At 36.8% G+C, this 13,170-nt stretch overlaps 1 protein-coding gene across 1 annotated transcript in view; it reads left to right on the top strand.

Annotated features, from left to right (window-relative positions):
- Positions 1-13,170, top strand: part of NOL10 (nucleolar protein 10) — a 54,385-nt gene that overhangs the window by 2,661 nt on the left and 38,554 nt on the right. Inside the window, exons 5-12 of the mRNA XM_061989803.1 lie at positions 1,755-1,792; positions 4,485-4,621; positions 5,378-5,443; positions 6,837-6,897; positions 7,407-7,492; positions 7,849-7,927; positions 9,066-9,215; positions 11,496-11,562. Of these exons, the coding sequence (XP_061845787.1) occupies positions 1,755-1,792; positions 4,485-4,621; positions 5,378-5,443; positions 6,837-6,897; positions 7,407-7,492; positions 7,849-7,927; positions 9,066-9,215; positions 11,496-11,562 (684 nt within the window). The remainder of the gene's footprint in view (positions 1-1,754; positions 1,793-4,484; positions 4,622-5,377; positions 5,444-6,836; positions 6,898-7,406; positions 7,493-7,848; positions 7,928-9,065; positions 9,216-11,495; positions 11,563-13,170) is intronic.

The raw sequence follows: 13,170 nt of genomic DNA, 5'->3' as shown, positions 1-13,170 counted from the left end.
TCATAAATAATTTGGGTTGAATTTGAGTAGGAATTTCCCTGAGTGTGCTCAGGGGACAGATTGTACTTTGGGGAAACATAAGAATCTAAAGTGAAATATGACCTAGTTTTTATACCTGTATTTTCTTGTCTTCCTCTGCCTTCCAAGTTCTTTTCACTCTTGGAGCTGTGTGAGGATTTTAAGATTCACCTTCAGCCAGTAAGCATGGGGCTCAGAAAACCAATGTGGCGGAAGTCTGTGCTGTGTTTGGGCAATGCAACACAGGTACAATGGCTGGGTAGCAGCCAGCTCTCTCTTTCTCCTGCTGTGAAGCAGTAAGGTAGGAGAATGCACTGTGGTTGCACTGTTGTTAGTGAAATGAGCTCTTGCCACTTTCTCAATGGAACCCAAGCTCAGTAAGTGAGTTACAGGGTGAAGTGAGATCCCCGAGTACTTTTGTTGGGTTGATTTGATTTTTGTTTGTTTTTTTCTAGGCAAGGTATTTAGGGGTAGATGGTAACAAGGCCAAGGCCCTCATTGCACCTTGTTTAGTACTACTTTGGAGAGAGAACAACTATGGCGAGGAAAGCAAGGAGCCATCTAGACAATGAGAAAGGGAGAATCTAATGGCAGATAGATGAGGTGAGGAGGTCAGAGCTGCTGTGACTCTTGAGTTTTAGGGTGCATGGATTTAGGGAATGATGTTTGATTTTTGTGGAAGGATTTTTTTGTTTTTGTTGTTTTAGTTTGGTTTATGTTAGCCTGATGGCTGAAAATGGATACAGGGTTGACCAGAGCAATGAGGAGGTGTCAAAGTGATGTGAAAAATAAAAATTAAGAACTACTGCGTTAGGTTAGGAAAAGGAGAGTAGAGTATGGTGGTGTTTCTTTACCCTGTCACTGCTACAAGAAGTCACATGGGGTGAAGGCACAGTGCTACAACATAGTGACAGGGAAGGTATTAAGGGCAGGGGTTCAAAGAGCCTGGAGATGAAGGTAGGGGAAGAGTGAGACCAGCTTTAAAAGCGTAGTAGTAGTTGTTGTAATAGTAAGTGCTTGCTGGTAATTACAGCTTCAAGGAATCTTTATTTTTTTTTTTAGCTGCAAAAAGTACATTTAATTTGAAATGTAACATAGAGTTACTTCAGGTAACTTTAAATGAACTACCTCATTTAAATGGAACCAATTTAGTTCAAGCTACTGCTCTTCCTGATGTTCCCAACCCAGCTTATTTAAAGCTAGACAAAGTTCAGTTCGTTGCAGTGTTCAGCATGAGTAGTAGCTTTCACTATTTTTTTGGAGCCTTAGAACTTTTGCTGTGGAAATACTGACCCCTTAGAGGAGTCACATGTGCAGATTTGTGTGTAGTATGGCCAAAACTCCTGTAATTTTTTATCACTTTGGATGAATTACCAAAGGGCCATGGACCACACACTCACTGAAAACCATTTGATTAAACCTCCCTCCTTTCCCATAGCCAATAAATACATGGTTGGGCATTGTATTGGGGAACGTGTCAGGTATACAAGAATGATAAAAAGATTACAAGATGCTTCATATGTTTCTAAAGTTTTAGAAAACTGTTTACTGTTTTGCAAATGAAGTTACATAATTAAAGATTTTATCACAGTGCCTGCATTATGCATTGACACCTGTGGGGAATAGTTAATAACTGAAGGTTAGCATGAGTGTAAATGTTTTCAGGATTTTTGCCAATGTTTGCAAGTAAGTTTGCTTACTTAGTTGACTTAAAATTCTCTTGTTCTCTCCTCTAGTGGTTACATTTGAGATTTTATCAGATGATTACTCAAAGGTATGTTTAATGTTTTTTCAATGTATAAATGAAAAAAAATGTTTAATATGTGTATTAAAATGCATTTTCATATATAGTAAGGGCAATCAATCAACAACTTCTGGAACAGAAAATATTTTAAAAAAAACCCCATTTTTGTACCTTCAAAATGTTGATTGTTTTGTCTCTGTCTTGTAACTTGCCTTATTACTTTTAAAGTCTTTTGTCTGTAGTTAGAAAAAAAACCTCTTCAAATAATGCCCTGTCATGCAAACAAAATAATGTGAAAAATGGAATTAGTTATTCTTTGCAGGATAACATTTAATCACAATTTAATAATATTATTTTCCTTAAACTTAACAAATCATTAAAAAGAAAATTGATTTTAGGTAACTGTTTTGAACATTTTAGAAGGAACAATATTTGATAAATTACACTTGAAATGCTTCAAATTATAAAAATATTGATTGGAAGGATACCTTCAGGTGTCATTTAATGCTTGAACAAGATTGTCAGAAACTGCAAGCACTGTGGTTCTACAAATCCACTGAATAAATTGCACTACCTCATCACAAATAATTTTTCCTTCCTATCCAACCTGCCCAGGAAAATCTGAATTTGTCACTGTTGCTACTGCAAAGAGTTTTGATTCTTGTTGTTTTTTAACTGTGCTTTAGTTGCTGGTTGCTGTTATGTTGTCCTGCAGCAGGGTGTTGTTTGCCTGACTAAACAAGCTAAGATTCTTCCAGCCTTTTGGTGCAAGTTTTGTGTCCTGCCCCTTTGTCTGTCTGGAGAGCCCTCTTGGTGCTGTCAACATCCCTTTCGAACTGAGGGGACCAACACTACACCCACTGCCTTGTGTTAGTAGCGCAGGGAAAATAGCTTCTTTCCAGTCTGCTCCCCTTATCCTCGTAAGGTCATGTTTTGTAGCTTGTTTTGCATCTTCACAGAGAGAGCGTGTTGTTGAATTTCAGTCATACTGGTAACCGTAAGGCCGACTAGTATTCTGTGCTCTCCTAAGTTTTAGACTTGAAAGTTCTGAACTTGGACTGAGTTTCAGACTTAGGATAGAGTGATTTTCTCCTTTTCCCCCACAGCCTTTTGCAAAAAGACATATAATTCTGCTTTATATTTTTTGCCACACACTGATGGCTATGCTTTTGCTACTGTGAATATCAGTGATCTTTTTGGAGGCAGAGTGAGTGACAAGAAAATTCACTTTTCTCATAGAAAGCAAACTGCACCTTCTCTCTTCCTGGTAGCAGGTTTTTGATGGTATGTGCTACTGATTGAATTAAATGTAGTTTAATTTTGTCTTATCTTAGTTTATGTAGCTTCTGTACTGTATGAAAATGCAGACTTTTCTTCTTTTGCCATGATGATAGAGAAAATATTTGGTCTAGGCATTGTTTGGAACAGAAAAGAGCTTTGATTGGACCGCTGTAGTTAAAAGCATAGAGGCATTAAGCACAGGATTGATTGGGATGTGTGTTAAAAAGTCATAATGTAACATCAGCTGTGCAGCTGCATCTGTAATCTCCTACAAAATCATAGTTATGCTTCTGAAAGATGATTCTCTACTTGGTCTTGGACCATGATGAGTAAGTCTCTAAATAAAAGCTGAAACACTGGGGTTTCTGATATCAGAAAAAGCATTGGTAAGGGAAGACTTAGTCATAAATAGGCATGAAGTACTAGTTGAGGTCAGTACTTTTCTCATCTTGTAAGGGAAGAATATACAGATGTGTAAAGGCAAAAGAATCAAAGTAACTGTGTATCTCACCTTTCCTGAGCTTCCCATCCCTATGTGCATTGCTAACTATGTAGTCCAGCAGTAGGAACTTTAAAATCTTCATTTTCTACTACTTTTAAAAAATCAAAGGACTATACATATTCTAAGCTAAACTAACACTTTTCTAAGCTAAGCTAAACATGAATAAGACTCATAGTCAAGAGTTAGCTTGTGATTACCCTGAACATTATTTTGTATACATCATGGCATGAATTTGGGCCAGGATGACTGTTTCTTATCACACCGTGCCTGGGAATGGTTTGAGGTACAGCATGAGTGTAATAGATAGTGAAGATTATCCTGTGTCTGTTTGGAGTGAGAATAGTTTCTTTATATACATATAAGTTGTGGCATGTTAACTTGCCATTAGGACTATAGTGGTAGGTGTAGATTTACTGGTGTAGATCTAGCTTTCTAGTAATGCCTCCCCGTGGGTTCTCTCAGGACTGAGATGTATGTCTAAGTTTCAGAGAGAAACAATGTGCTTACTCAATTGGAAAACCACAAAAGAATGTACAGAGGTTGTTGATATCTTATGGGAATGCTGCCGTGCATCAGGATGTGCTTGTTAGTACATATGAACAGGTTACTGTCTGCATGGCATTGTACCTGGAAAAAACAGTTAATTCTGATATCTGAGAGAAGTATAGATGTTAATTTTGGTGCAGGATAACACTGAAGTGACTGTACTGATTCTGACTGCAGAATCACCTTCAGGATATTGCAGATACTCTTTGCTGTGGCTAGTGAGAATGATGGAGCACTAGTTGATTCTATCATTTACCAGAGATGGTTTAAATGAGTTGTGATAAACATGTGTGACCGTGAAAAAAAGAAATCTCAGGAGTTTATGCTACAAGACAAGGTGAGAAGATCGTCCTCTGCTTCTGTATATTTCAGTGCTTTCTATTTTATTTTCAGATTGTCTTCTTGGAGTGTGGCAGGTTTGTGGAGTTTCATTCACAACATGGCCATTACTACAAGACGAGAATACCAAAATTTGGTAGAGATTTCTCTTACCACTATCCATCATGTGACCTGTATTTTGTAGGAGCAAGGTATGAAGTGGTTTTTATTGTTTCCCTTCTGTCAGGAATGTTTTCTCAGAGTTTATGAACTTCAAAATACCAGAAAAGTTAAAAATTGGAAGAAGTGGCAATTCCTTACAAGTTGGTAATAAAGTCTGTTTGCAAAGAGTGGAAAACTTGGGAAGCATAAGATTAATTCAGTTTCCTGTAGTGTTTTAAGACTTCTTCTTTTCCTTTGATTCTTAAAAGGAATCAAATCCGGTATATCATGTATTTTCAAATTTGTTACAATAATTACAATTCACTATATGGATTTAAAGAATGATTAGCACCTAGGTAAGGAAAATGAAATAATTTGTTTCTCTCCTGATTGGTGTTTGTTGCTGCTAAAGTGTGAGTCAAATCATGTAAAATAATTGAGTCTGTGAGAAGATATGGTAAAAATAAATGTGATTCTTTAGGGTTTCAAACAAAAATTAAGTATAATTTCAAGATGTTACACAAATCATAGGAATTAAGAGTTTAAGAAAGCAATTAATGCATCTTTTCCCTGGAAAAAGAATAACTGATAGGATATTGCAGTGTAATAAATATCTTAGGTGAACATGCGCATTTTTCTGTGTACTTTTAACACTGAAGGATGGATGTGCCTTATGTTTTAGAATGTGAAGTCTGAAAATTGTGTATTTGGTAAAATTAGACTGTCAGCATGAATCTTAAACTCCTAACTCAATATTTTACAGTATTCATAAGACAAAGGAGTAACTTTGGATTTTTCCTTTGTAGTTCTGAAGTATACAGGCTAAATCTGGAACAGGGAAGATTTCTCAACTCCTTGCAAACTGAGGCTTCGTAAGTTATCTGTAGTGCATGATGTCTGTCTGTCTTCTTTCCACCAGGTGGAAGCAAACTACTAGCATGCTCACCATCAGTAGTGTATCTGAGTATTGCCCAAACGCCTTGTGGAATTGAAAAGGAACATATGCTGAGTCTGAGCCTCATTTTATTTTATGTTCTGTAATTCTTGTTTTTAGGCTTTAATTGAGTTTGCTTTTGTGAATACTTCAAAATTGCTTAATATAGACTTGTACTAGGTGTTATATAACTTGATCTTAAGAGCATTTCATTAAAACTTTGCTATTATTGCTCAATTTAGCCATCACATAGAGATCTACCCACAGGGTATGTACTTTCCCAGGCATGTCTTTGTCCTTCTGCTCTTGGAGTAGCCCAAAGAGAATTTTTGTATCTGCAGCATGTGTCTTGATTTTTTTGAAAACTCTTTTAGAGCAGGAGCTGGGCTTCTTTCATGTCGGGGGAGCAGAAGAGAAGAACAGACTTGATTAGATAAAGTGGCTAATTAGTGGGCAACAGCTGGTGTTTGGTGTTTAGTAGGTAGGGTAGCTTAATGGATGAAGCAGTGTTTGGGAAGGTATAATATAGAAACTGAGCAGCAGGGAAAAAAAGGGTGATTTTGGAGTGGGAGAGCTTAGAGTGTATTGTACATTGAGTTAGAGAGGAGAGACTTGAAGTTGTGAGAAGGCTGTGAGGTGGGGGAGTTGGATGAGTTACAGAGTTAAGGGTGGAGAGCTTTAAATGGAAGAAGTTGGGAAGCACCAGGGTGAGTGGTGTAAAGAGAAATATTTGTACTTGGGAAGAGTTATTGGAGAAATACAGGGCTCTTGGGTGCCCTGTTGAGAAATAGGATACTTGGGTGAGGGAAAGACAGACAGACCAGTTGTCAGCATATCTTGGAGATATACCCTTCAGAGCATAAGTAATTTGGAACATCTTTTGACAGAATTGAGTTGTTTAAGGATATAGTGGAGCAGGGCAATAGGACAAGGGTTGGTGGTAGAAGGTGGGTGTAGGAGAGAAACACAGAATCATTCAGGTTGGAGAGCTCGTCCTCCTGCTCAAGGCATGGTCACACTGAATTCAAATGAATTTTCTCAGGGGAATCTCAAACTGCAGGGATTTTAGCACTTAATTATCTGTGTCGACTAAAAATGCTATCCCTGCATCCTGGTTCAAGTAATCAGCACTGTTTTTGATGGCTCCGAATTCTTGTTAAGCTCCTCTGGAGTATGGGAAGCTGCTATTAGGTGGCCATCCCTCCCTCCAGCTTTTACCTTTCCAGGCTGAGCAACAGTGCACGTGATCACTGAAATTTGTTTAGTTTTTCATGTGTTAAATTATTCTGAGAACATTAAAGTTGTTCTGTTATTTTTTTTTTTCCCTTTAGAGAGAGTAATGCCTGTGACATAAATCCTGTACACTTCTTGTTTGCTATGGGGACAGCTGAGGTAAATGTTTGCATTCCTTTTATAAAAAGGACAGTAGTGTTTGTTTCTTTTTTTTTATATTAGTTTGCATGAAGATAAGAAAAAATCATGTCAGGAACCTAACTAATTTGATCTCATTTGCTATGTTAAGTATAGATCCGTTAAACGAGATGACTTTATTTAAGGCATGGTACAGATATTGTTTCTGAGCTACCTTGGTTGCTGAGATACTTGAGATGTTGCAGCTGAGAGGGAAAATAATGTTATCTTGCTTTACGGTATAGCCATCTGTAGAAATTAGCTGGTATCTGTACCCTATTAATCTTTGGAAATTTAGTGTTAATGATTTTGATACAGATCACATTTTAAAAAGCTATAAATGAAATATCTGAATGTCTGGAGCTTATATGCTGTTGTTAGAATAAGTCATGTCAACCTAGGACGTTAAATTAGTTATTCATAGGTAAAATAATTGATATTTTTATTTAAACATTTTCCAAAGCTTGAAATGTATTTTCTAAACTGCTTAGGGTAGAGTGGAATGCTGGGATCCTAGAACAAGAAACCGAGTTGGGCTGTTGGACTGTGCTTTAAGCAGTGTAACAGCAGACACAGAGTGAGTAGAGGCTACTTTTTCAAAGTGTGTTCTGTTTTTTTCAGAAGTATTTTGCTTTCAGAAACAAATCTCACTTTGCATTCAAATGACATGCCCATGGCTGCCTCTTCTCATTGGTAGTGTGACTAAAGAGTTTTCGTAGTCATAAAGGAGTCTTACTTATTGATCTGGGTACTGGTAGCAAATTTTCTATACAACCACAAATTGTGAATGTAAACTATGCAGCTTTTTGAAGTAGTATTTCTGAGTGATAGCTGTAAATTATTTGCATTAAATGTCTTTGCTATTTTTAATGTTAAAAAATTATATGCAGTTTTATTGGAAGAGTATCTTACTGCTGGCATTATGATTTGCAGGATAGAAGGTTTACCATCCATTTCAGCACTGAAATTTGATGGAGCTTTGAATATGGCTGTTGGAACATCTACTGGGCAGGTAAACTTAACTTCAGTAGCAACATTTCTTAGGAGATTCTGTTCTTGCAATTGCCAGTCCAAGTCTATCATACACTTATTGTAATATAAAGATATATTAGTGCAAGTATTTATAAGAACACACATTACATAATAATCATTCTTGAAGTGCAAGTTAATTTTGTCTTATGGTCTTGCCCTTCAGAATACTGTGAGGACCACTAAAGTCATCACAATCTGATACCACTGAACTGCAAATCTTGCAACTTTATTAAGTATTCAGGGAAATTGCTGCTTTTTTGAGACAGTCAGTACCACCTCAATGCGACGTATGTGCTTTGCCTTATCTTGATGGTGGCTAAAGAAACAGAAGTGATTGTCTTTCAACTATGTTTTTTACTGTCTTACCTTCCTACTTCAACTCATTTGGTCGTTTTTGCCATCATATTTGTGAGATGGAGTGTGAGGTGTTTTTTCTGCCTTCATCAGTATTTTCACCAGTTTAGGAAACTGTAGCTTGTTCAAGAGCAGATATGTGTGTAAGAATTATATTTAGGATAGTGTTAGTACATGTTAGATTGTGTTTTTATTAAACTGATCATATTTTTTTTCCCCAAATTTATTAGCATTCATGCTTTACATGTGAAAGATTTAAGATCTTTCTCAAGTTTCATAGGAAACTTTGGAGATAAAAATGCAAGTATGTGGGAGACAGGGCCTGTGCTCTGATTTCCTTGACATAAAACATTACATTCTGTTGTTATTCACAGGTGAAGGTGAGACTCATTGAATGTTGGAGTCTGAAGATTTAAATCTTTTAAGAGTGATATAATAGTAATTAATACCAAGAGCCTTGAAAATACTTCATTTTTCAATGGAAATTAAAAATACTTTAGAAAGATAGTGAGCTCTTAAATTTGTTCTTAATTTTTCTAGATTGAAGCAGACTGAAACAGAAATATATTGCCAGAACAAACTAGGCTCATTTAATAAGCAGTTTTCAGAATTTAAAATTATTTCTTTTATGTAAATCCTGTTCATTTATTTAAGTAAAAAAGAAATCTCAAGTTTAATTAAGTCTTTAATGAAGATCTTCTGTGCATGAGTTCCCTATTGACCTTGCAATGCTGTGATTTTTAATCTGTCTTTTATTCTTCAAGGTTTTATTATATGATCTCCGGTCTAGTAATCCATTAATAGTCAAAGATCATCACTATGGCCTGCCTATTAAGTCAATTCAGTTTCAGCATCAATTGGATTTAATTATCTCTGCAGATTCTCGAATCATAAAAATGTGGAACAAAGATACGGTAAGTGTTACTGTATTGTTGCATCCAGGTTTTTAAATTTTTACTTGTTTTTTGGTTTTGCCTGCAGCTTGAATAACACAGCTAAAATTCAGTGTAGGATGTTGGAGTTTTAATGTGTACTGATTTATATGGCATTTTGTCCTGTCTGACTAAATAAACCAATATCTGGGAAGTTGTTCAGTCCGTCAGGCATAAAGATGTAGTCTTAGGTATTTCTTTAGCTGTTTGTCAGTGTCTGCCTGAGGTGCTTCTTTCAGTAGAAGGATTTAAATATAAAAAGTAGTATCTTAGCTGTTGCCCTGGTTTACCTGTTTCTTAATCAGAGAAAACGTGATCCTTCATATTCTCCTCAAAGAAGGGCTAACTTTAAAGGTAGATAAGTTAGTTTATGACCTATTAAAATTGGGTGCTGCCTATTTTCACAGAAACCTATTTGGTTATTGAAGCAGACACTATGCCTAGATCCAAGTGACAATGTGTGTTATGCTGTATTGATGGATTATGTTGCAGTAGGCAATGGCTTTATCTCTGCCTTTTGCACATCTTAAGTGAAATTGAAATCTCTTAATTTTCGTAACAATTTATTTCATTATGCTGTGTTTTTCTTTTTCTTCTCTTTCTGTCAATGAAGCTTGCACAAAATGTGTTACCCTATGGATTCATAGTAATACTGCTGTAATTTGGTTCAATTTGAGGGGCTGTCTTCAGTCGTTGTATTCCTTCTAAAAAACAAGCTCTGTCTATGCTTTTCTGCCTTTATAGTGAAACATGGCAAGAACGGTTTTAGCTGTTCAGAGGCACTTTTTTCAGACTGTTTCAGACAGTCACTTCTCTATTGTGCTTCTTCATGAACTTTCAACAGCCTCTCATTTTTTCTGTGATCGCAAGCAGTTTTTTTTGTAAGCTCCTCTGCAGTCAAGTTTTTTCTTATTTAAAAGAGCAAATAAATTACTGGCTATTATTTAAAACATCTGCAGCAGCCTCTCCCCCTCTTTCCAAGGTGTATGTATCTCCCTCATTGAGAGTGAAACACTGCACGGTTCGTCAGGTGGCCTCTGCAGTGGGAAAGGGAAGGTTTCTTTCTGCTGGAAGGCAAAGATAGCTTTGGACTCTTTCCTAGAGTATGTTCCAGCTGGCTCCACCTCTCCCAGATGTTGGTTCCTGACTATCTCTGGCTGGGAACCAACTGCAGAGGCAGACTTGTGGGGTGGAGAGCATATGGCTTTGATACCAGAATAGCCCCATGCTGAGACGTGCCTTGGGGTGGGGAGCATCAGGCTTTTGTCTGCTGAGACTGGGGTGGGGGAGGACTCAGATTAATCACCGGGGAGGGACCAGAGGTGGGTGGGGTAACAGCATGTAACTCAGAGGGAAAGGAAGGGCCCCGAAAGGTAGGTGGGATTGCTGCAGGGAAAGAAAAAGGAGGACTAGGATCAAAATTTGCTCTGTTCATGTCCTTCATTTAGAACCGTGTAGGCATGTACTCTCATGCTTTGGATTCTGAGGCCCAGCTCTTAGAGACTTTTCCTTTTCTGGCTGTCTTGTGTGTTGGCTTATACAAGCACCTGTATTTTGTCTGGGTTTTTCAGACTCTATTCCAGTTCTTATTTTTTTGAGGATGCTGTTTCCTGCTTTTACCTCTTTCTTAAGTAACCTTTATGACTTCAGTTCTGATCTAAGCTAGATACCACTGGATGCTTTTACTACTTTTATTTTATATTTCGACCTCTTTAATACTGAGTTTATAAATTAAGTGCAGAGCCATATTTCATTTCATGTAGATATGAGCAGAGTGGATGAACCAAGCTCCGGCATCAAGTTTCACTCCCAATCTCTCTTTTCAGCTAGTTATACTTAGCAAAATAAAATTGTTTAAACTTAACCACATTCAAAGCTGAACAAAATAAAGGTTACACTGACAATGTTCCGGGAACTTATGGATCTCGCCTCCCCTTTTGCAAAAGCTGAGGTAAATCTGATGCATGTTTTCAACACAAAAATGTGAGATGAGTAATTGGAAGTGCGATTGTACGTTAATATGTCTTCAATGACCAGGAGACTACACATCCTTGTAAGAGATTGGATTGGAGACAAAATACAGTATTGAGTTTGTTGTATTATGTTCAGATACTTGAATAACATTTTATTGTTCTGCAAAATCTGTTCTAATTCCATCATATTTCTTAGCTTCTATAGTGGCTATTCTTAATATTTAGATTTCCTAAATATAATTATATTGTTTGGAGTTCTTTATAATGTATATTCTTCCTACAATTTCAGGGGAAGATATTTACTTCAATGGAGCCAGAACATGAAATCAATGATGTCTGCCTGTATCCAAATTCAGGTATGTTAGATGTATTAAATGTCTTAGTTCAAAAGGAAAAGGTTGTGTTAACCCAAGCTGTGGTCTTTGTTTTCTTTTTTTTTTCCTGTTTAGCTTACATGAATAAGGCCTATTTTCCTCCCTATGACAGAACTTGGAAAAAAAAGATGCTTGTCGATTACTTTCATTGTTTCCTCTGCATCTGTATTAAATCTGAGCCTCTTTGCAGTTGGAAGCTGTTGTGCTGCTGTTAATTGAGTGATTGACCTGTTTTGCTCTTCCAAATATCAAGTGTTTTGTTTTATAAAAATAGGAATTTTGGCCTTTTGTCTCAACTCAGTCCCAGATGAGTTGAAGCTTGCTTTCAAGAGCTAGAAAAAAACTCTTTACAGCAAGTTTACAAATTTTTGCAAGTATTTACAACTATTTGATCCTTCCTTGTTTTAAATATAGCACTTACTATGCCCTCCCTTAAACTGAATGCTTTGGCTTTAATTGTAGATTCCTAAGTGCAGAGTGTTACATGCTTTTTATGACTGCCTTCAAATTTATTGCATCTTATAATTCTATGTTTAAAGGTGAAAACTGAGGGTCACTTTTAACCAGTTTCCAGATCCTGCGTTATAAGTAAAAATATTTTATCCAATGGTGATTGTATGTGCACGTGTGCTTTGATTGTACGTCAGGTTGCAGCTGGACTTAATTTTCCTTGCTTGATCCAAGTTGTGTAGTTCTCAGTTACCACGTGACACCTGCTTATTTTTTTCCAAAGCAGTACTGAAAAAGGTGAAATAAAATTAGGGCCACTAAGATTGCACAAGGAAAAATTCTTGATCCAGAGAATGCCTATATTGTTATCTTGATTTTAGAGAGGTAGTAGCAAAGACAGACCAACTTGGACTTCAATTCATACTAGCAACTCAAGTCCAAGATTGTAGATAAATGAGTTTGAGTTTTCTAACGAGTTAAAACTTATCTTGTCTTTTTTGCCAATTTCAATAAAGAATATGTCTTCTTTTTTTGTAAGATGAACACTCAAATGCTGATCCCTGCTGCAATGGTGCCATTTTTGACCTTAGGCAGCAGCAAAACTAGTGGTCTGCAAGACCTCGCTGAGGAAAATATTAACTCACTTCCATGCTGCTCAGGTTTGGCCTTGTCTGAAACAGAATGATGTTTCACTGCTGAGGAACTGGACTAGATGTTTCTGAGCCCTCAAAGACATTGATACTGTTTTCATTTGTGTTTTTTCCAAATTATATTACAAGAATTAATGTAAGCAAAGAATTGAAGCCGATCAAAACAAGGACTTTATGGCACAGCACTGAGGGTACATCTCTTGTGTCTCAGTGTTATGTAAGAGTCTATTTTTGTGTATATTTGAAAATAACTATATGGTAACAGTATGGACTATGCAACATGAAGGTAGACAAAACTGATCTCATCCACACTGGCTAACAAAGAGAAGTCGTTGGAGTGAGTGATATTTAGCATTTAATCCAGATTTCACTATTTGAACTTGTGAGTTTTCTCTTTTGGATAAAATCAATGTGTGAATTAGCATCCATGCAGCCTTGATCATGAAGGTATCATGACAGGGAGTGAAACAGAAGTAATGTAGATTGACAG

The sequence above is a fragment of the Colius striatus genome, chromosome 2 (assembly GCF_028858725.1).
Source record: "Colius striatus isolate bColStr4 chromosome 2, bColStr4.1.hap1, whole genome shotgun sequence".
Lineage (NCBI taxonomy): Eukaryota > Metazoa > Chordata > Aves > Coliiformes > Coliidae > Colius > Colius striatus.
This window is presented reverse-complemented; position numbering and strand designations above follow the sequence as displayed.